The sequence below is a fragment of the Haemaphysalis longicornis genome, unplaced genomic scaffold (genome assembly GCF_048455015.1).
Source record: "Haemaphysalis longicornis isolate Haplotype H1 unplaced genomic scaffold, Haemaphysalis longicornis Haplotype H1 scaffold_5, whole genome shotgun sequence".
NCBI classification, from domain to species: domain Eukaryota; kingdom Metazoa; phylum Arthropoda; class Arachnida; order Ixodida; family Ixodidae; genus Haemaphysalis; species Haemaphysalis longicornis.
In genome coordinates, this window is record NW_027526385.1 from 5,458,270 (window position 1) to 5,480,584 (window position 22,315).

The 22,315-nt window shown below is 47.8% G+C and overlaps 1 protein-coding gene across 3 annotated transcripts; it reads right to left on the reverse strand.

Annotated features, from left to right (window-relative positions):
• Window positions 1-631: 631 nt before the first annotated feature.
• LOC144137833 (josephin-1-like) lies at window positions 632-22,077 on the reverse strand. Of its 3 annotated transcripts, XR_013315740.1 has the most exons (6): window positions 21,933-22,077; window positions 13,726-13,876; window positions 10,198-10,323; window positions 7,572-7,752; window positions 882-4,681; window positions 632-827 (listed from the first exon to the last, which is right to left on the reverse strand). XR_013315740.1 is itself a non-coding variant. In XM_077669846.1 (5 exons), the coding sequence occupies exons 1-5, from the start codon at window positions 22,009-22,011 to the stop codon at window positions 4,487-4,489; spliced, it is 729 nt and encodes a 242-aa protein (XP_077525972.1). In that variant the 5' UTR covers window positions 22,012-22,077; the 3' UTR covers window positions 632-4,486. The 3 variants fall into 3 exon arrangements, 2 of the variants coding, with proteins under 2 accessions (XP_077525972.1, XP_077525971.1); XM_077669846.1 differs by having other exon boundaries at window positions 632-4,681; window positions 13,729-13,876; XM_077669845.1 differs by having other exon boundaries at window positions 632-4,681.
• Window positions 22,078-22,315: the final 238 nt, after the last annotated feature.

The following is a 22,315-nucleotide window of genomic DNA, read 5'->3' on the forward strand; positions in this document are numbered from 1 at the left end:
TTAGCCGCTAAATGTCATTCGCCTCAAATGTCATTCAGTACTCTCGTGTAGCACCGAATTAATGACATTTAGAGCGAATGACATTTGCTCCAAATGTCATTAGATCTGCCGTGTGACAGGGGTATTACTCTAAAATGCTTAGAAAAAGTTAGTTGGAGAATAAAAATTAAGAAAATGAAGAATTAAGACAAAAACAGTAAAGGCAGCAGTTAGTATTCTTTTTTTAGATGTTTGGAAAACGTGGCGAGTGTGGCAAGCGGGCGCTGTAACAGTCGACCAGGGTGCTGCTGTTCAGGTGTGCTGTTTGGGCCATCCCTGTGCGATCTTTCCTCGAGGTGTTCAACCGATAGCACTTCTACATTTTGCCACAGCACAGCACTGAATGGGAAAACTGGCTGGAATCGCAGACAAGCCAGACAAGTTATGTTAGGTCGGGATGCTGCAACTCCAAGAGATGGCACTGGTTCACTCTTGTAGGCTGCCGTGTCCTGATCCAAGCCACAGTCTTACCTCGGTCTCTCACAGCAATTGCCAGGGCTGTACTGAGCACCATGCTCTGTTGGTTGCAAATTTCCAGCTTTTCCACTTGGTGTCACACATCCCACAGCAATTTGAACAATATGGGAAAACGTTCAAAATGCAAACAAAAGTTTACTCAGCAAACAAGCAACCTCTTCTATACAGGCTCTGATTTCAAGCGCTTACGGGCACCAGATACACAAGAAAATGAAACTAGAAGGAGCAAAAAGTTCCTACTTGGTAGCAAAGGAAAAAGTGTGAGAAGATGCTGCTAGGATTGAACGCAGTGTGAACGCAGAACAAGGAACCTTTTTTTTAGATGCTGCTAGGATTGAACGCAGTGTGAACGCAGAACAAGGAACCTTTTTTTTTTTGCTATGGCAAGATTTTCACAAATGGCAGCGCAGCTGGCATTCAATTACAAACGACTGTAAACAGCCAGTTTAGAGAAAAGACAGTCCCAAATCTCCCCCCCCCCCCACCCCTGTAAGAGCAAGAAAAAATTCCCCGCAACTAGCTTCCACCGTTGCAAAGACGCAAGCCCACACACCATTGCAACAAGACAGTGCCTGGGGAGCAGTGTCGCTTCAGCCACATTGCACACTGCAAAGCGCTTCGCTGGAGTCGCAAATGCAGAAGCCACTGCACTAGGAAGGAGATTCACTCCTAGGCTGAACTATCGAAAGCACTGAAAGCAGGCCGCGGAAAGAGAACTTTAATTAGGCAAAATACTTTCCGATGTCTCCGACAAATAGGATCTGCCTGTACATGTGTCCTGGGTATATGTATGTATGTACATCTGAAGCTGCGACGCAAAGTGGCCACCCTAACTGGCGCCGAAAGCCACGATAGTCCTCACACGGCATCTTAAGTCAGCATGGCACCGACGATCAGAAGCTGATGGCAACGTGGACACAACTGACTGCACTGCGACTGGTCAGTAAACTAGCATGCAAAAGAAAGACCAATATCCACGTGCTCTTTACATTACAGTTATTGAACCTGTAACTGCCCACATGTCCTGGGAAATAACAATCCAGCCAATTCGGCGACAACCGCAGTAATATGGAATGGTTGTGGAACTCCCAATCTTCAATGTCCAATGCCAGCATTGTTTAATTTGCTTTTTCATGCGATTTTACTTCCAAAATCCGGTTCTGAAATGGTTGCCCAGTTTTTTTTTCTGAGGAAGTGGACAGCAGAAAAATCTACAACTGGAAAAACACAAAAATTGAAATAGGATGTCCAAAGTTCCACACCGATACTGTAATTTCAGCTGGGTGCATTATTTGAATAATGAAAAAAACAAGTGTTACATTACAAATGTTGCACTTATACTGGTCAATTGTCCTACAGAGTATATGCAATTTAAGTGAGGCCCATGGTTTTTGAAATGCATGCCTATTTTTTTTCTGAGCAGCAAATTGTACTAAAACTAAACTGGTAACCATTCCATGCAATGGTATTGTTGTAAAGTGGGATGTTACGCCCCACAACTGCGCACAAAAATGGAACCCAAAACTGATGCCCTCACTCTAGTAGAACACATGCAATGCCCCCTCCTGGTATTTTTGCTCACTGTAGACAAGAAAGGCAAACGCTTTTAATTTACAATGTTTCGCAGCACAGAACAAACAACACAGTACACAGGATCCAGTTTTTCTGGTGAACTTCGAAAACGCTGCGAGGCTTGACACAAGCGCTCAAGATTATGTTGTAATTCATCGCACGTGCGGCAATAAACAGTCACAGCCCTCTCTGACAAATAAATAAGTGTGTTACTCCACAAAACATACAAACCAAAAGTGCATGCTAACAAACACACACAAAGGGGGAAAAAACAGGGTAACATTATCGCTCACGGTGGCTACGAAACCACGTTTCTGGAGGTTGGTTCTCCTGCCGCCAGTTGCCGACAACAACGTCACAACGGTTTGCCATCAGACACCCAAGGCAACGTCCCTCCTAAACTAATAGGAGTAACCGGTTTCCGTAAAACAAGACGCAACCTCACATACTCATTTCGAGAGAAAGAAAATATTTAACATATCTATATTTATTTAACACAAGAAGCAGAACTTGCCACAAGCCACTGATCACATTTACAACCTGAACCACACACAAACGCCGAAAAAAAAAAAAAAAAACACCCTGAAATGATGCCTCCATAACACGGGTCTGCCCAGCGAGAGATTCAACACTGTGTGAGGCAGCGCAGCCCACGACTGCATTGCCTGGCAGCACAGAAAACAAAACGAGGAAGTAAAGGCGACAACAAGCCATATTGCACGAGCAAGAGTATTTGAAAACGTCAGCCCCGCAGTTGTGAACACAAAGCAAACGAGGTACCCAAAGTCGGAATGATTGCTGCCAGCATCGTACGACGCCTTCCAACCTCGTCGATGCCCTGCCACAATGCAGAGAGGCCTGGCAATATGTTAAATAACCGGACTAAAACGCATTCACATCGGCCACCCTTCTGGTTTCTGCCGTAGAAATGTTCGGCTATAAATAAGAACACATACCCGCTTACACGTTTCAAGTGATTCAACTCGAGAACTTCTGGATATGTAATTGTGGCGGCTGTCACCAATTAAGTGGCAAGTTGGAAGTATTTTGTTCTTATGTAGTGGACTTCTATAAGCAGGATGTCCTTGTGGGCTGCCTGGCTTATCAGCCTTTGCGGAAAAAAAAAAAATTGTTTACGTTGACTTTAGCCTCGTAACCAGAAGCTATGTGCTTCGTTTGAAGCAAACTACACAATCTCTGCAAAATTTCGATCACCAATTTCCAAGCAAGGTCGCGGCATTACAACCTGAAAGAAGCGATTAGGTTAAAAAAAGCCGTAAAACACTGCCAGCTACGCACGGTTTAGCCAACCCAACATCCTTTCTGGGGCATGACAAAAAAAAACAAGGACTGTGCGTTTCGCTAGCCTCACAAGAATAGAGCTATGTACAAAATGAAAGGCTTTTGTTCTGAAGTCGTGACATAGTGCTTATAGTATTTATTAATTTACAGGATGACTATCAAAGAGGACTACAAAGTGACTAATGTCCCTGCAGAAGAGAGGTCTTCCTAACGAATGCCAGTTAGCCATGTTGTGCAGTGGCCAGCGCTACCAAAACCCTGAACATCGACTATGGTCACGCCTAAACTATTACAAAAAATGGCAGTTTCACCAGCATGGGGCCAATACTTATTTTCCCTCGCACGCACGCTAATTACTCAGCCGCGCCAGAGCTCATGGCGAAATAAACTGTCCAACTATGTCTCCACATGAATACAACAATCGTATAAAACCTCTGACACGCAACATTTTCAAAGGTCAACTCAATCCCGAAATGTTCAACAACGTCAATGCTGCTGTTTCCTTTAAACTATACACGGGTAAGGACATAAGACGGCTCGCTCTTTCTACCAGAGAAGCTACGACACAGCGATTCGTTGCTGCAGGCTAACGTGCGGGAGGCACTGCTCAAACTTTGTTCTTTCAACGTGTGCAGTTTGCGAACGGCTGCATGACGCAGCACACTCCACCAGGCGACACTGCAACCTTCCAAGCGGCTGTCACACGACCAGGAGAAAAACGTTAGCAAGGCAAAAAGCAGACGGCTTCACTGGGCAGGCACAAAAGCAGCGGACTCGGGCCGCTCGCAAATTTACAGGTATAAAAAGCACGGGCTCACTGGCACTCAGCGGCGGGAAGAATGCCGGGAGAAGAGAAGCTCGCTCTGGCAACGACCGACCGACTTGGAGGAATCCACTCCCGTGGTCGTCGCTTCACCACCACCGATAATGGCACGCATTGCGCTAGCGGGCGACGCACGGCCAGACACCGGCCGCCGGCAGGTGGGTTGGGTGTCCACGCACCGACACCGTGGCTTTCACACCCGTGGTCAGCCCAAGGGACGGAGCTGTGCAGAGTCACTTTTGAAGGGGCAAACGCTCAACGGGAACAGTCTGTCTACCGCAACCCCGTGCGCGATGGGTGCTCGCGCGTCGTGGCCGCCACCGACTGCTGCGAGGCCTGCCGCGGGGGCGTTGACCTGGCCTCGAGGTAGCAGCCCTTGACCCTGCCGACCTCCTGGGTGACCACGATGAAGATCTCCCGGTCCTTGCACTTGACCTGCTCCCGCAGATACTGCAGCAGCTCCTGGGACTGCACGGGGCGCATGCGGGGAGGGGGCACTTGAGCACAGCTACATGCTCGTCTATCTAAAGAACAAACAATGGGCTCACAGGCTTCCACACGCCCGCCAATGTAACACAGCACTGTCCCTCTAAACCAGAGTAAGGGGGGGGGGGGGGGGGGGGGCATTCATAAACCCTCTGGATGACACATCCTTCGGGAACAGAGGAACCACGATTTTGCCACCCAAAGGGACAATCCTGGCCCACCACTCCCCTCCCATCTACCACTGCACCCACACTCCTGGTCATGATGATTACGATATGGACGAGTTGTGATGTGTGCATGCACCTGCCTTGAAGCTAGGCATGTACAGTACCATATTTTCATGCATATAACCTGCCCCTGCATATACCCTGCACCCACACTTTCAGTCCACAAATAAAATATATATATCCTCGCGTATTGCCTGCACCACGGAGCAAGCATGTATAAGAGGCGAAACGACCCATTGCAGCAAGAGCGGGCGAGCGGCCAGATAATGTCACAATGCAAACCAAGGTGGACTGCAAAGCTTCATGTTTGCGACGGCAAAGGAGAGGGTATCGGCACCTGATGGAGGAAATGATAGCGGCCGCAATTCATTTCGTGGCCGCGCAGTGAAATGCCGATCGCGGCGGCCGCGCAGTTTCTTCACCCGCGGAAAATGCCGCTAGCTTAACCTATGACGAGCGCTTGTGACATTATCTGGCCGCACTGGGAAGCCTCGTGTCACCTCCAATCTCATTCTTGCTCCGTGGCCGGCACCTTTTATACAGGAAAGGCTGGACCAAAGCCACTACTCCAGCAACATGGCACATTTGTTGACGCACAAAAAGCTTACCTACATTTGCATATTGAATACATTTTCTGCATGGCCTACGCCACAACCACTCATTTTCACTGCTCTCGGGAGCTGTTGCTTGGGCCACAGTTGTTACTGTCCTACACAATATCATCTTGAGGTCCGTCCATGCTGCTTGTAATGCAGAGTTTCTTAATAAAGCTCTTGTGAACCATGTCACCTGGAATAACTTTCCATGCCTTGACGATTCACTTACAAGACAGCCCAACATCAGGCCTATGGACGTGGCCTGTCGGTGTTAAGTCGGAGACCTTCAGCCACATGTTCAGCCATCCATTCAGTGTATGGACAGTTGACATGTGCTTTGCATCGTCTACACAATGAAATATCAAGAGGAAACGCCCCCCACCAATCTAGTATGAATGCAGAAATATTATTATTATACAGCTAAGAGGTAAAAGTTAGAAACACTCTACATTAAAATAATTTAGGCATCTGAACAGAACACTACAGTGTGGAGGCGAAAGTCACTGCCTCATTCCAAACAAAATTCAAGTCATGCCTATCACCACTATAGTATGGAGTGGTGTTTTCATGGTGTTTTTAGTGTTTGCATACACACTCTTTAACGGCCCTTTTCCTCTGTGGAAAACTCTAGCTGACTAGCCCAATATTTTCGCTCAGGTTGTTATATTGTTGAGCTGTGTGCGAGAAATTAGCACTATCAGTCGGATAAGAGTAGCTTGGTTCCTGCTGCCGCTGTAGGGTCCTCGTGGCACAACGTACATTGTCGTGAAGCTACGCCGAAGGGAATACCTCGCACATAATCTGTACCTCCACTTCACCCCTGTAATTTTCGCATTTTTGGTGCAAGTTGTAAGCACGAAAATATGGTATTCAACTATAAACGGAATATTCGTGGCCCCAGAAATTTGTAAGGCAGCACAACATTCCAACAGCCTCTGGCACACTTTGGCCTGGGCCCTCTTCAACGCACTGTTCTTCATTACCCTGTACCCACTGCCATGGTCACCTGCCTGTATTTCTGGCCGGAATGGGTGGACGTCCAGTTCCCCGGCAGGAAGTAGGAAAAGCAGAGGGGATACTCCACCTGGCGGCTGTTGTTGTTGCTGCTGTTATTGTTATTGTTGTTGTTGTTATTGCCGCTGCTGTTGCTGTTGTTATTATTACTGGTGCTCAGTGAGGAGATTGAAGCAATCCATGTCAATGCTCGGACGAATGCTCTCATGGTTGATGCAACCACATGCCACCATGCTTGTCTCCACATGCTGAGCCTTCTTCTACACTCAGTAGCCAATCCGGGAGCAAACAAACACACACACAAAAAGACAGTTCTGCCAGAAGCATTACTACAAGCTGAATACACCTGGCTGCATTCTCCCACGTGCCCCTCCAGAAATGTCCTGACCAAGCAACGCCAGCGTGCAACACTTGCATTTTGCAACCATTCTGCACTTCCATTTTGCTGCGCCTACTACAACTTAGTAGGACTGCTCGCTGCTTTTAACAGGAGTTTGGCATTTCACTGCAACATGCTCCACAAGGGGTCACTAATTGTTATCCCTAAACACCAAGGGAGCACCACCACCATAAAATTGTGGTTTGGGTTCTGAAATCCGGTACACGGTACTCGAGCACAGTAACACCAACAGCTGCTTTTGGACAGAGTCATCTCAACTGAGCTGCAACATTTGTTCCCTGTTGCTGCAGTTTAAAGAACTCGTTTGCTAGTGCTTCTGCCAAATAAAACCTAGATACAGTAGCCGACCGATTATTCGGGCCAGGAGGGGAACGAAAAGTAGTTCGAAAAATCCATAAGCCATTATTCCTACGGGACAACTGGCGGTTTCTCAGGAAAGTTCGAATTTTTGGAGTCCGAAAAAATGGTCGGCTTCTGCACCTTACCTACCGTGGCAACCGCTGTCACCTTGTGTGACTGCAATCATCGGCCGCGCCGGTGGAACCCGTCAGCTGAACTTGGGTTCAAGCAAGAGGTGACCGCCGCACAAAGAACAGCCGCTTTTGCGCGCACAGAGAAGACAGAGGGCGGCGCACCTTGCCGATGGCGACGGGCGCCTCGAGCTTGGAGTCGAGGTTGTAGAAGGTGCCGCCGATGTCGCGCACGGCAATCCAGTGCTTGCGGCTCAGCGGGAACTGGAGGAAGCCAAACTTCATCTCGCTCGGCACGTTCAGGATGAAGCCCACGATCTTGGCCAGGTCAATGCACGACGGATCCCTGCAACCACAGGAGAGGGGAACTAGATGTTCAGTGCACTGTTTCTGTGGGTAAAGTACGTGTGGGACAAGCTGAATACGTGGGTGCAAAAAGCGCTGAATGTGAAAATGGTCATGACAGTGGATCAAGTTGGCTGTGACCAAGGAACAAAAGGTGCCTGGAACCTCAACGCTTGCTCTATGAGCAAGGCTCAAGAGCACATGAAAGGAAGCCTCGGCTCTGAGGCGATGCACTGTAAGAGACAAGCTCAGAAATCTGGTACCAGCGAGATACTGATGCCACTGCACATGATAGTGCATGCAAAACTAGAAATACCCACGATGGGTGAGAAACAAACTGACATCTTCCCATCTTTCACACAATTTCACCGCTGCTCATTGCTTTACCACCCTCGAAGCTGCTTTTCTCCACACTCTCGTTCAGTGTTTCTCTCTGGCAAACGATACTTTCTCCACTGCTTAAATCTGCCCATTTTCCCCCAATGATCTCTGCTATCAGTGACTTCCGACATTCCAATCACACTGTGTCATCCCATCTCTCATTTTTTCCCTGCCTTTCCTTCCTTTGTCTTACAGTGTCATTCGTTTCACATTTCCTGCCGCTCATCTTCTTTTTATCAGCCGACCTCGCAGACTTAAACCCCCACCACCTGCCTGCATTTGTTTTCTTGGTCAGCTGCAATCTGAGAACAATGCCCAAAGTTCATTTAATTTTTCTACACTGTGCTTGACGCCCCAAAAGTGAGCACTACTGATGCTTGGTGATAAGATCTAGCCTGCCTGTTATGCAAGACCGTCTATCAAGGCGGTATCTACCCACACCCAGATTGTACGACGCCCCAGTATTACGTGGTTCTTGCCCGGTACAGGAAAAGCGTGCACACCATTTCCATTCTTGCCCACAGTGCTTCATGAGTTACATTTTTTGCAGAGGGGCAACAAAAAGATTGCTTGCAGCTTACAGCGTGTACTTTATCAGCCTTACGGTCTTATGACGACCCACTTTTTACAACGAATCACCAGATCACTGCAGTCCCGGCAAACTCCCCATAGAAACAATGCATTCAAAAACCTCGATTATACAACGCTCGGGCGCATGAGGTCCACTTCATACGACAGACCCTGGCAGGGATAAACCAGCGTTTTTCCCCATCTTTAACACCGCTTCGCTGTCTCGTAACGATCTTTCTTTATTACTCACCGCAGTGGCTCAGTGGCTAAGGCGTTGCGCTGCTGAGCACGAGGTCGCGGGTTCGATTCCCAGCCACGGCAGCCGCTTTTCAGGTGGCGGTGAAAAGCAAAAACGCCCGTGTGTACGAGATTTCGGCGCACGTTAGAGATCCCCAGGTGGTCAAAACATTTTCCGAAGCCCTCCACTATGGTGCGCCTCATCGCCTGCATCGCATCGGCGCGGTAAACCCTCCAATCAATCAATCAATCAATCAATCAATCAATCAATCTTTCAATATTCTTAACCCCCCTTTGACGCTACTTGGCGTGCAAAGGTCTGCAGGTGGGTACTGGCGGGTGGGAGTTAACCTTTGACGGCCCCACACGGCCGCTGAACACTAATGCGCCAACTGCGAAAAGTCAAAGTCCAGGTGGCCAGCGAGCTGCAAATATGAAACTCCCAGCGAGCCGACACACGTGAAAACACATAGGAGGCAGCACCACGGCGATGACGAACACCCGCTTTCCGTGCCTGCCCCGTCAAAGTTTTTTCTTTCCCGATGTACTCTTTCTACTTTCTGCTTATCAGTGTCCTTAAAAGCTGTGTTGTCACTTCGTTCCCTTTCTTCTCGCCTTTTTTCCATTGCCACCTCAAACTACCGTTCATTCAGCTTGGTCTTGGCAGTTTCACATTCGCCTTTTCCCCTCTCACTTTGCTTGTCTGCGTCGGCCTGCTCGCAAGCAGGGCTGTTCAGCCAGCGCAGACGCCGTCAAGGGAAGGGGGGCACAAAATAAGCGTTGCTTTTTTTTTTTTTTTAGAAACTTGGAATTTTCAAAAGCCAGGGATTCGCAAATTACGCGAGAACGCACCAAATATAGCAGTTTAAATAAGCCATTAGCCCACCTGTCATGTGAGACCATCCACTAGGCCGGCATTTACCTGTGTACCCCGATCATACAACATCCCCGCGGACCCTTTGATAGTCGTATCATCGAGGTTCCACTGCACAAGTAAAAAAGGACAGCCACTACCTTTAGGAACGCATTGATTCAGAGCCGGAGGAAGCAAGCGCCGTGGTGGTGTCGAGATCATTTTGCAACCAAAAATAGGTGTGAGGTGCGATAAGAGGGAGTTTTCGGGGCAAGGCTACCGACCCAGCAGGCTGTGAAAAGAGCTTGACAAACGGCCGCCACAGGCCACAGGCTGGGGTGACCTCCATCGAGGCGCAACGTGCTCTCCCCCCCTCCCAACAAGGGGTCCAGAGAGGGTACGCACTTGCGCTTGTCGAACCAGATGGCTTCGTAGCCGCGCAGCTGCAGGGCCGACATGATGACGTTGACGTCGTAGTTGCCCAGGCCCAGCACGCTCTTGTGTGGGTTCACCAGGTGGTCGGGGGACAGGCTGCACACCACCACAGACGGGGGATGGGGAAAGGGGAGGGAAAAAAAGAAAGGAAAAGCCCCGGGCTATGACGCATCACCCTCCACCTCGAGAACAGCAAGTTTGGGGAGCTCAGTCTGTGGTTAGCAAAGAGTGAGCACATAGTAGATGGAGATAAGGAAATAGAGAGAGCAAGTGTAACCCTGTAGACGCAAAACAAGCGCTAAATAAAGACACGGGACGAGGAGTGGACGGGACAAGCGCTAGTCCTGTGTCTTTATTTAGCGCTTGTTTTGCGTCTGATGATGAACCAACACGCCCAAACCTTTTCCCTTCTGAGTAACCCTGCAGGAGGAAAGCAAGTTAACCACATATGCTGTGACGCAGCATTCTTGTGCTGTGCTATGCTGCTATATCCCAAGTACTCAGCAGATCCATTTTGGATATAGAGTTAAACCTGGATGTATAACCAAGTTCACAAAAAATTTGCAATTTTTCGTTACATGCAGGTTTCAATTTAAAAAGGCGCGTGTGAGTGAACAGAAACGAAATGAAAATGATAGACATCAGTGACGGTGAACTAACCCTGCAAGGATGTATTTCAGTGAGAAACTCCAGGACTTGTGCCTGCTACTTTCCCATGATCTTACTCACTACACATCCGTGAAGCAAGGTCAGTTACCCCCGTATTCACAAACGCAATTTAAGAACCACTTCTGCCTTTTGACACTTTCCACTGCTTTAGCACGTTTCAAGAACCAAACTTATGCTGAAAGGGCGCCTCTTTGCGAACTTGATACTCTTCACCACACTCGAAATCCTTGAGAGGATGCTAGCTGGGATACTGTACTGGGCAGCCTCACTCTCCTTTCTCGCCGGCGGACACAGCTTTTAAAATTGCGAGCTTGTCTTGAAAAGATAAAGCTTTTGCTTTTCTGGCAGCAGAACTCATCACCGACACCCCAGATAGCAGTGGAGACACGCGACTACACGCCGACAGGGCAGGCCTAGCACCTATCCCGCACCGCACTCACAGATGGAAACGTGCAATAGTGTGTGGTGCAGGCGAGATTTGCTAAATTAGTGCACTTCTCTAGCCAATTTTTCAGCAAAAGAGCAAAAAACAATGACTTCGGCGTAACAAATTTGTTACATTAAGGTTAGCCGTTGCAACACCTTCGTTACATGCAGGTCACAAACACACTGGCTTCAATGGGGTGTGGAAATGGGGAATTGAAAAACTTCATTAAATCCAGGAATTCGTTGCATAGAGGTTCGTTACATCCACCAACTGTTGCTTTCTTTTTTCCCCCTTCAGGTTTGGCAATGCTTTGCACTTTGCGCTCCAGCGGAAGAAACCTCCGCTTTTTCGCTGGCGGTGACACGTTGCTTTGCCTGACTGAGACTGGTACAGACCACACGTACCTGTATCTGCCAACCACTGGTACCTGGCAAAGTCACAATGGTGGCAGCAGCAAGCCATGGGACACAGTGGTTGCGAATTTGGCCCTAAATTCTCTACAGCCAGTAAAATATGCTTCTGTTTCGATTTTGTTCGTGAAAATTCCACAGAACTGGAGGCACCGCATAAAAAATTGTTCACTGGGGTAACATTCATCGTCAGGGGATTCAACTGTGATAGCGACTGCAGAATTAATGCCAGCATTCCAGCAGTCAGTGTAGCGGGTAGCCAGGCTTGGAAGGTCCTTCGGTAGTTGATTCCCTTAGCCGTCAAAGGTTCATCAACAAGTCCTAAATGTCTTAACATGGATGCCTCCCTCCCCTCTCTCTCTCAGTGCACGTCTGCCAATGCTGAAATTTGAAATCTAAGTGCTGCCAGGTTACACAAACAGCTGGCCAGAAAAATTGAGCAACGTATTCGGGCCAGCCCAGCCAATGGGAATGCAGCCCCAGTTCAACGACAGCTCTGCAATAACACTGTGTGCCACTCAGGGCACTATATAACGGCGCCCAAGCATCACAAAGCCATCATGGCCGTAGGGAGAACACGTGGTCCAGAGCACTTCGATGTAGGCAGTGGCGAAACTCCACCTCAGAAAACAGGCCACACCTGGACCTCCCCTGCTTTGGATAGTCGTGCGTACAGTAGCGCCACCGCGGCCACCACACGCACTATCCAAAAAACACAGCAATTATTCAACTAACAATTTAACGTTAAACTTTATTTTCAAGCTGCATAATTCTTTATTTTTGTACTTTCATAAGTTATACATTGCTTGGTGAACTCTGGTTTTTATGTCGCGATTGATTCGCGTCTGCACAACTGCCTCAACCAATTGCCACTAGTGCGAGCACTCGGGCACAACATAGGTCCGACCTGAAGTACTAAATTTGTAGTTGTTGCCCGGCATACATCACACTGTAGCCAAATCTAATCTACTAGCTGATCAAGTGGCTTTAAATAAGCCTTTCAAGCTTGCTTAAAGTTGTCAAAGAAAATTTTGAACCCTTCTTTTGCCGCCGGAAGACTGCAGATGATGCGCAGCAGACGACAATGTGCAAGCGACAATGCATCTTGCTGACCGCACGGTCACATTTTTTTTACTACTCTTGGTTCGAACGCATATAAAACACTTGCATGGTTGAACACCGTGGGCCTCATTGGCCCAACGAATTTATGCAAGCGCCCAAATACCATTTCTCGCCCAGGTCGCAAAGCGGCGAACCACGTTGTATAGTTTATTTTGTCAGCGAGAGATGGCGCCACTGTACGGAAAAATCCAAAACAGTGGACCAATCGTAGGGCCACTTTTGGATGCATCGGGCCTACGAGGAGTTTCGCAACTCCTACATCAAGTAACTCTGCATGTGGTCGGAGCAGGGGACTTTGCCCAAGTTCTGGAAAAGCACCTTGAGTGTGACTTTAGCCTGTACAGAAACAGCAAGGCTGCGAGTGGGGGCGCAGGCCAAAGCACTCTAGAGTGGTGTGGTCCACGACTGCTTGCCTGACACCAAGCCTAACTTTACGGGTAATAGTGATGGCCATGCCTCAACTAGTCGCTGCTAGCGTCACCGAATAAGCTACGCTTAAGAGTACCGCCACTTCATGCACCCGGAAGCAGCTGGGGGCCATTTTGTTTCTGGCTTGCAGTGTTGCTGTCTCTCCCAACGAAACCGCCACCGGTTGTGACGGGCAGAGTGCAACCGGCCACTCTAGCGTCCGCGCAGCAGAGAGGAGAGGCACCCAGAAACAAAATGGCTGTGCCCATATGCAAACAAATATCACGTGGTGTCGACCGACCAATGCAAATCCTGGCGGCACATACCAGTGAGAGAAAAGAAAGTCGATACTCTAGAAGCGTTTATTTAGTGACGCTAGTCGCTGCCTCGAAAGGCCGCAAAGCTACTGCCCGAGGACAGGGTACAGGAAGGAAGGAAGGAGGAGGCGGGGGCGTCACGCACAACCTGTGGCAGATGTCGTCGAGCGAGCCCTTGGTGAAGGCCTGGCCGTCCTGGAAGAGGTTGTTGAGCGCGTGCAGCGCGCACAGCTCCTTCACCTGCCGCTCGTGGTACACCGGGCTTGCCCCCGCACCGCCCCCCGCTCCTACACCCCCTGCAATGACAGGAACAACAGCAAGGTTGGCCTCCCCCCACACGCACACACAGTGGCGTGTAGACAGAACTGCCGCCACCAAAATCAAGCAGGGGGTAGCCACATCAGGACTGCTAGCTTCATTTTCTTACACGAGATTCTTCAGCAAGGTGTGCTCCCATCAATGTCACATTTAATATGCCTAACAGACTTTGATTGATTGATTGATTGATTGATTGATTGTAGGGTTCAATGTGCCAATGCAATGCAGGCGATGACGCACACTATAGTGGAGGGCTCTGGATTAATTTTGACCACCTGGGAATCTTTCACGAGCGCAAAAATCTCGTACACACGGGCGTTTTTGTTTTTCGCCTCCATCAGAAAAGCGGCTGCTGTGGCCGGGAATCGAACCCGCGTCCTCGTGCTCAGCAGCACAACAACGCCTTAGCCACTGAGCAACTGCGGCGGGTTCAACAGACTTCAGTGGTTCCTCCTGCTTCCACAAAAGGAGACTGCACTCCTCACACAGCTAACTCTCACTACAACAAAAAGATCCTGACTAAGACAAACCCACAGTGAACGCAACCAAGCATTTCCACTTTCACTGTAAAGAAGACGCTATCGGCAGTAACAAAAAAACTGAACTGATTCATTTCCCAGCATGCCATAAAATAGCAGGCGAGCCCCAGCTTCTGAAACACTTCCCGGCTGACATGCTTCCAAACACTTCTGTACAGGACTGCAAGCAAATAACTGCATGCAAGCTTTTACTCTGCCCAGTTCAATGGAACCATTATATGAATAAAATGAAAGTGCTAACTAATACAGATTTCCTCAAAAACAGCTGCTTTGACAGCTTTTGCTCTTACAGGCTGCTGCATTGCAGCCCCTGTTGTAGGTTTTAAGTGCCCCCTTCATGTAGTCACAGCAGAATTATCTTTGTGCCGCTCTGCCCAAGGATGCGGGTTCGATTCCGGACATGGTGGCTGCTTTTCTGATGGAGGTAAAAAGTGGAAGCACCTGTGTGTCGAGATTTCCCCGCACATTAAAAGATCTCCAGGTGGTAAAATTTTTCCAGAGCAATCCAGCACAACGCCCCCCAAAATCCCAAGATGAGGTTTGGTACATAAACCCCACAATCATCACTGCAGGCTTGGTATTTCACGGCAGCGCAGTTAAAGAAAAGCTGCAACAAGGCAGAACGAAATATTAAACTTTCATGCCAGTTAAAAATCGAGCACAGTCATTCAATGCGCACATTTTCTTTTTCTTGCATAGACAACCCTTGTCCCTTCCAGCACCAGCAGTGTTGAAGCTTACTCGGTGACCCTTCAGATAGTTTCAAAAAAAACTTTGCGAAATCTTGGAGAACCTCACATTCCTAAAAAACAGAAAGCCACAATGAGATCTTTCATCAGCTTTCAGCTCTACTACACCAGAAAGAACAACCTCAAAATATGCAGCCAAATTTAAAGTGAAGATACACATTATAAAAAATTGGCTGCGTATCTGCTCCTTTCGTTGCAAATGTCGACAAAAGACGATAGTCTTTGCCGACATTTGCCAAGTAAATGCCTCCGTTCGTCTTCCCACTCACCTCTTATGTTGCTCCTCTTGCATCGTGCTCATCCCAAGGTAAAAACGCTAAGGCATTGCTCAAGTTGAGTTAAATTTACCGCGTTGCGCTGCTCCAAACCAGGTGTCTCGATGCCATCGCTGCCGTACGGCGGAGACGCGCGTGATTCGAGGTGCCCTACTTCAACGTTTATAGAACCGTGTTGCCCTAGTCCACGTGCGCTCCAAGCAGAACGTGGAACCTATATAGTGGAACCTTTCGTAACTGTTGCCGCTTGATTTCTTAAAACGCCGCGAGAAGCTTTAGTGGCGCGGGCGACAGCAGGCGACGGTGTGAATTTTTTTTTTTTTTTGCAGTAAATGTAGTATTTTATTTCGCAAAAATTAAACATCTATGAATTTTTTTTATAAAGGAACACTGTAAATATCCCTTCCGTATACCATACTTACAAAATTGTAACGCACAGCTTTTTTCGGCAGAAATAGGCCTTAAAATCGCATGCGCGTTGATTCGGGTACAAACCAAAAGTCTTTTTTATTTCTTTCGGTCACATAAATCGGGTGCGCGTTGGAATCGGGGACGCGTTGGAATTGGGTAAATACGGTAATTTTCTGTCTTATATTTGCGTAGTGACTTGTTCTTGTTCAACATTGTTGACAAGTATGAACATATACACTGGACTTGGACGTTGAGATTTGGCTGTGAGTATACAAGACTATTCTGCAGACTTCGTTTCACTTTGGCCGGGTGGCTGAATCGAGTCATAGACAGACATACAGACAGACCAAAATTTCTGGGTTTAAGTAGCCCAAGAACGACTATCGTCTTTAAAAATAAACTTCAACAAAAAGTAGCTCTGCGACGGCCGCATTAAGAAAAAGTTTTCATTACCCGCATGGCCCAGTACTGACGTCTGTTTGCTTTGCTCTGCGTCTTCCTATGAGAAACAGAAATATCTACGCTGTGTTGCAAGGACGTGTTCATGGCAAGCGTGTGGTACTGCCGGACGAAGAACTACAGCTTCTACGGTCTGGCGCTCAGCCCGTTCGTATGCAATCGATGTGCGACTGTTGATGGCGACGCCAGGACTAGCGACGCACCGGACGACTGGTTGGTGAGCCCCGGCATTTCTGCCTCGGCGCCCCGCGCCACTCCCGCTGCCTCTCCTCCGACTGTTCCTGGGACGGAGAGACCACTCTGCGCGAGCTCCTCCTCAGCGCACTGCAGCGGATCTCGTTCCTTACTGACTTGGTTGCCCAGCTTAGGGAATGCAGCGGCCGGCTGCGAAGAGAAAATGCGCGCGCTCTATCCCAACAGCTGTCATCGTGCGCTGCTTCTGTACGGCATTCCCTTACCTTACCCACCACAAAGGATTCAAAGTCAGCTGTGGCTAGCTGTGCTCAGCTCGGGAACCCGGCCCCCACAAGTGTTGCGACAGCCCCGCTCCGACAGCTACAACGCCTCCGCTGGCCTCTTCGTAACCCACCTCTTCAAGAGACCCAACACCTCCCAACGACGGGCTTACGAACAGCAAGAGCCCAGCCTTTCTTGGTGCGTCTGCCATGACGTGTTTAGTTGTGGTTAACCCACCACGAAGCTTGCTCCTAAGGCTATGTTTGTGTCAAAACTGCATCCCAGCACGACGGCGCAGCACCTCCAAGCGCACCTGTCTTCTGCAAGTGTCACGCCGTTATTCTGTCGACAGCTCAGAACTAGTTACAACTCATCTGCTTCCTTCTGTGTCGGTGTTGACGACCAGGGCTTTCAACACCCGACAGACCCCTGCATGTGGCCTGCGGACTGCCTCTTTAAAGGAGCCATGAAGAGAAAATACAACTTCGTTTAATTTGAAAGCACTAGGATTCAGTATCTCACTCAGCTCCATTACAGCCATAAAAGATGTTTTTTTTAATGAAAAAAAAAACAAGAAGTATAAAAACTTTCAAATTTTGCGCCACAGTGACGTCTTATGAGCGAGAATGACGTCATACGGGCCAACAATAAAACATAATTTTCAGTGCGTTAACTGCACGTTAGCATTCAAGTGATGCGGTCAAATGGAACTAGAGGCCCCATTACAGACCTACAGTCATGTGTCGTCGTGACAGGTCAGTTAGGCGGCCGCCAATCGCACAAACAAGGTTCCGTGACGTCGTAGAAAAGTTGCGGGACATTGGCTAGGGGGTCGCGACTGCTTCAAATGTTTTCTTTAATATCTCCGTCATTTGTTCAAAGATTGCGATGATATTGCTATCATTGTTATCGGGACTAAGCAGTCTTTCTAATAAACCCAACTTGCATTTTGTCTTCATGGCTCCTTTAAACGTTTTGAGGCAAGCTCCATCCAGACATGATTGTTTCTCCAAACCCAACTAAGCAAGATGACAAAAAAGAACACTAGGCTCGAGATAATATATCAAAATGCTCGCAGTGTGCGAATGAAAGCTTCGGAGTTTTTTGCGAATGCTCCGTCCTGTTCATACCTGTTCATATATCTCCGAAACTTGGCTTTCGACATTTCCTCTGCTCAGTACTTCCCTCCAACTTACCTAATATTCCATGCTGATAGGAATTCTGCTGCTTTGAAGCAAAGAGATGGGGGCGTTCTGATGGCTGTTGACAGGTCGCTGCATTGCGTTTGGCGGGAGGAGCTTGAAACAGCGGAATCGGTGTGGCTTGACGTGCGCCTCCACAAAGGCAAAAAGCTCCTTGTTGGAGCGTTTTATGTGCCGCCTGAAGCTACTCCTCCAGTGCTTGATTACATACACGCTTCAACCCTCAAAAGCAATCACAACTTTCTTGTTATAATAACCTCAACACACTGGGCATTCATTGGGACAACGCAACGTTTCCTCATTATAATTATTGCACGGAGCAAAAGTGCAGCATAATTCTTGATTTCCTAGCTTTTACTTCTTTACAGCAGCTTAACCTTAAGTACAAGGAACTCTTGTGGGAATATTTTAGACTAGTGCTTCACTGACATACCAAATATGCAAGTTTTACATTTTCACATTTGTCATTCATACTGATAAGTTTCATCCTACACTTCTCATTCCCACACCTTTATGCGTACAGCGTTGTATAGCTCCGTCCGCAGGCTCTACTCCTAGCCCTCACTGCTTTAGACGGGGTGATTACCGTATTTTTGCGCGTATAACCCTCCCCTGCATATAACCGCGGCGCATGCCCACTTTCCGCCGACGAATAAAAAAAATATATCCCCACGTATTGCCCGCATATTTTATACACACGAGGATGGACCAAATCTACTACTCAAGCAACATTACACATTTGTTCATACAAAAGAACTTACCTAGCTGACTGTGTAACTAGATAACTTGCCGCATACATTTTTTCAGGTTGGTATATTTTTGAGCTGTGTCTCCAAAATAAGCATTGCCGATGGGAAAACAGTGGCTCAGTCACTATTACTACTGTAGGGGCATCACTGCCCAACGTACATTGCGGTGAAGCTATACCAAAGGAAATACCTCGCATATAATCCGCACCTCTACTTCACATCTGAAATTTTCTAATTTTTGGTGATGGTTATACATGCAAAAATCCGGTATGTAGGCTTATATGAAGAAAGACTTGCGTACGGGCTAGTTGGTATTCCACGACGTTCATCTTAAGCGCACAAAACGTTATGGACGTTTATGGAACACCAACTAGCCCGTACGCAAGCCCTTCTTCCAAGTAAAGCGCTTGTTCTTGTCTTCTGTGTTTGTGTGATTTTGTGTGCTTAAGATGAACGTTAAGGCGTATACGAATATCTTTCCTCGGCAGATTGGCCCACTCTGAAATTAACGTGCAGGCCAGCTGCTGAACAAAAATTGTAAAGCGGGGTATGGACCAGTACATCCTGAGGAACACGAATTCTCCTTCGGAACTCCCATATTGGTTCTCCCATGAACAATAAACCGCCCTCAAAATGAAAGATCGTGCACATAAAAAGGCACGCGTCACTCGGCTCAATACATGGAAACAGGAGTTTCGTTTACACTGTTCTGCCTACAAAAATCTCTACAAAAGAGACTATAGTGCCTACCTTGAGTCGGTGGAGATAAGTGCGACACGTGAGCCTGCTATAATCTGGTAGTAGTACATCCACTCTCATTGAAATACCTCAGAAAACCGAATTCACCTGGTTGACTCTTCTGGAAATGAGTTACCTACCTGACAAAGCCAATTCCTTTGCGCGCCACTTTGGCAGCACTTTCAGGCCCCCCAAAGATGGCGAGAAATCCAAGTTACAGCATGCGTGGGGAAGCATATGAAGCCTTGTTTGTCTTCTGACCCTGATGATGGTATTTCGGCAGCCGTACTTAAAAAACTTTTATTAAAGATATCCTAGTTCCTATTTTAACACCTATTTTCAATAACTTTTTAATCACCAACACTTTTCCTGCTTGATGGAGAGCATCCAGGATATATCCTATCTTCAAGACAGGTGGCAAAACGGACTCAACCAACTACCGGCCGATTTCAATCCTTTGTGCTGCATCCAAACCTTTTAAATCCGCGTTAGATACAGTATTGTCTTTGTGCGTGAAAAATGCGCTGTTACCCAATCAGCATGGCTTCATAACTGGGTGGTCAACGACCACTAATCTTGCTTGCTTTGTGACGCATGCTCCCAGAGCAGTCACAGACAGTGTCCGGATTGATGCAGTAAACTTATGACTGCATGGTCATAAGTAAGGCTTTCTCGACCTTGTGAATCACCCAGTGTTGCTCAAAAAGCTGTTGCTCCGTGGTGTTGACGCCCCTTTAGCTGCCTTCTTAGGCAGCTATCTCCTTAATAAACACTGTTATGTTAGTGTAAATGGTTAACCATCTATCAAATACAGTCCTACCAGCGGCGTACCTCAGGCGTCCATGTTGGGCCCTCTTCTGTTCTTTGTATTAATAACATATCAGCCGTAATTAAGAGCTCATTTTTCCTCTTTTATGCTGACGATATAAAGGTTTACAATATAGTTAATTGCCCTGAGGACTGCCTCGCAATTCTTCAACATCACATCTTATCTTTCAGACGCTGGTGTGCTGAGCAGGGCCTAATTCTGAGCCCATCAAAGGCCAAAATTATCACCTAAGCCGAAAAACACACCCCGTCCAATTTTCTTACACTCTTAATTAAACCCATCTTTCAAAAGTTCCAGAGGTTCAGTTTCCCTCCCCACATCAGACAGATGGTTGGTCGGGCACTGCACTTTCTGGGTGCGGTGCGCAGGTTTAGCAGAGATTTCACTTCTCCTGTTCCTTTTTTAAAGCTGTATTAATCAATTTGCCTGCCCCAATTAAAATACTCATCTGTTGTTTGGAATGGAACCTGTAAGTTCAACCATCAGCATCTTGAAAGGGTGCAGAAAGAACTCCTATCAATATATAAACACCGGCTAGGACGCAGTTCTGCTTCTACCTTTATTCTACATCAGCTACCTAAGCCTCTTTCCTTGAGCTGCCGGCGTGATCGAGCCGATACTCTCTTTCTCCACAGACTACTACACGGAGTCATTTACTGCCTGGAACTTCTGTCCCAGCTTATGCTCCGAGTTCCCCAGAACTGCATTCATTCCATACTGGCGCAACTGGTAGTCGTCACTCCCCTGTCCACCGACTGCAAAGCCTGTGCAACTTACTTGGTGAGAAATTGGACGTGTTCAATGATTCCATGAGACAGCTTCCCGTAGGGCTGAGCAGTGCTGTTTGTAGCTATCAGGATATGTCCTAACTCCGTCCACATATTCTCGTTACGCCATGTACCTTTCTTTGCCCGTTCCCTTACACACTGCTGCATATGCTTCAACTGCTTGTTTGTAAAAGCTGTAATCCCTACTTCACAATCTTTTATTTGTTTGCGTGTACACTTGCCCAGTATATTATTTGAGTCTAACAATTCTGCCCATTGTGTGTCATATCATTATTACCTTTCTGTGTACTTGTATTAGTGTAGCGTTTTTTACTGATCCACGTTGTATGTGTCATGTCATTGTATATTATTCTTATTTTCGTTAGTGCACCAGCATTAAGACGTCACCATCACTCCTGGGCACTAAAAATAAATTTGATTGATTGATTGATTGATTGATTGATTGATTGATTGATTGATTGATTGATTGATTTTGAGAATTAAAGCAAGCCTCTATCTTACGGCTGGGGTCAGATCTTCAAACGGTGTATCCATTCAGGTGTAGCTGTTTGATAACCACAGAGCGGCAGAAAACTCCACGCTCCACTTTTGGGAGAACTGTCCCCTTCCTATGGTTTATCAACAAGAAGTTGTCCTTGACCTGAGATGCAGGTCGGGCTTTCCTCAGCTGGCCGCGCTTTGAGCGAGTGTCGTCATTCTTTTCTCCATGCTTCCGGCTACATTCGGGTCGATGGCACTGCCCCCTTCAAATGCTGCCTGCGCGCTCGCAACAGTTAACAAGCAAAGAGCCGAAAGGAGGAGGAGGAGGAGCGGGAGCCCTGCCTGTGCCCCTCTCGTACCTGCGGCATTGGCCGATCCCAGGCCGGGCTTGTGGTCCTTGCGAATGAGCCTGTCGACAAACTTCAGGCACTGGTACATTGGGACACCCTCCCAGCACGGGGACGCCCTCGCTGCCGCTGCTCGCACAAGCACAGCAAGGAAGAGAAGGAGAGAAAAAGAGAACACCCGTCAGCAACCACTGCGACAGGACAGAGCTCTAGAAAGGCCCCAAGCTTGGGGCATCAGCTGCCAGCTCAGTTCTTTCTTCTTCTTCTTCTTCTTGTTATTTAATAGTCTGCCCTAACCACTCGGTGATTCTCTCACTATGCTTGGGCTGGGTGCTTGGTTGACTACCAGTCGATCCACGCATTACCCGAAAAATCACTTTTCTCCGTCGCTCACC

What these genes read in the sequence shown, in the direction of transcription:
- LOC144137833 (XM_077669845.1), bottom strand. Translation starts at nt 22,011, where the DNA reads ATGTACCAGTGCCTGAAGTTTGTCGACAGGCTCATTCGCAAGGACCAC. An exon ending in ATCTGGTTCGACAAGCGCAA is followed by an intron (nt 7,753 to 10,197) that starts GTGCGTACCCTC and finishes CTGTGGTTGCAG; the next exon opens with GGATCCGTCGTGCATTGACC. An exon ending in CGCCCGTCGCCATCGGCAAG is followed by an intron (nt 4,682 to 7,571) that starts GTGCGCCGCCCT and finishes CGCCCCGTGCAG; the next exon opens with TCCCAGGAGCTGCTGCAGTA.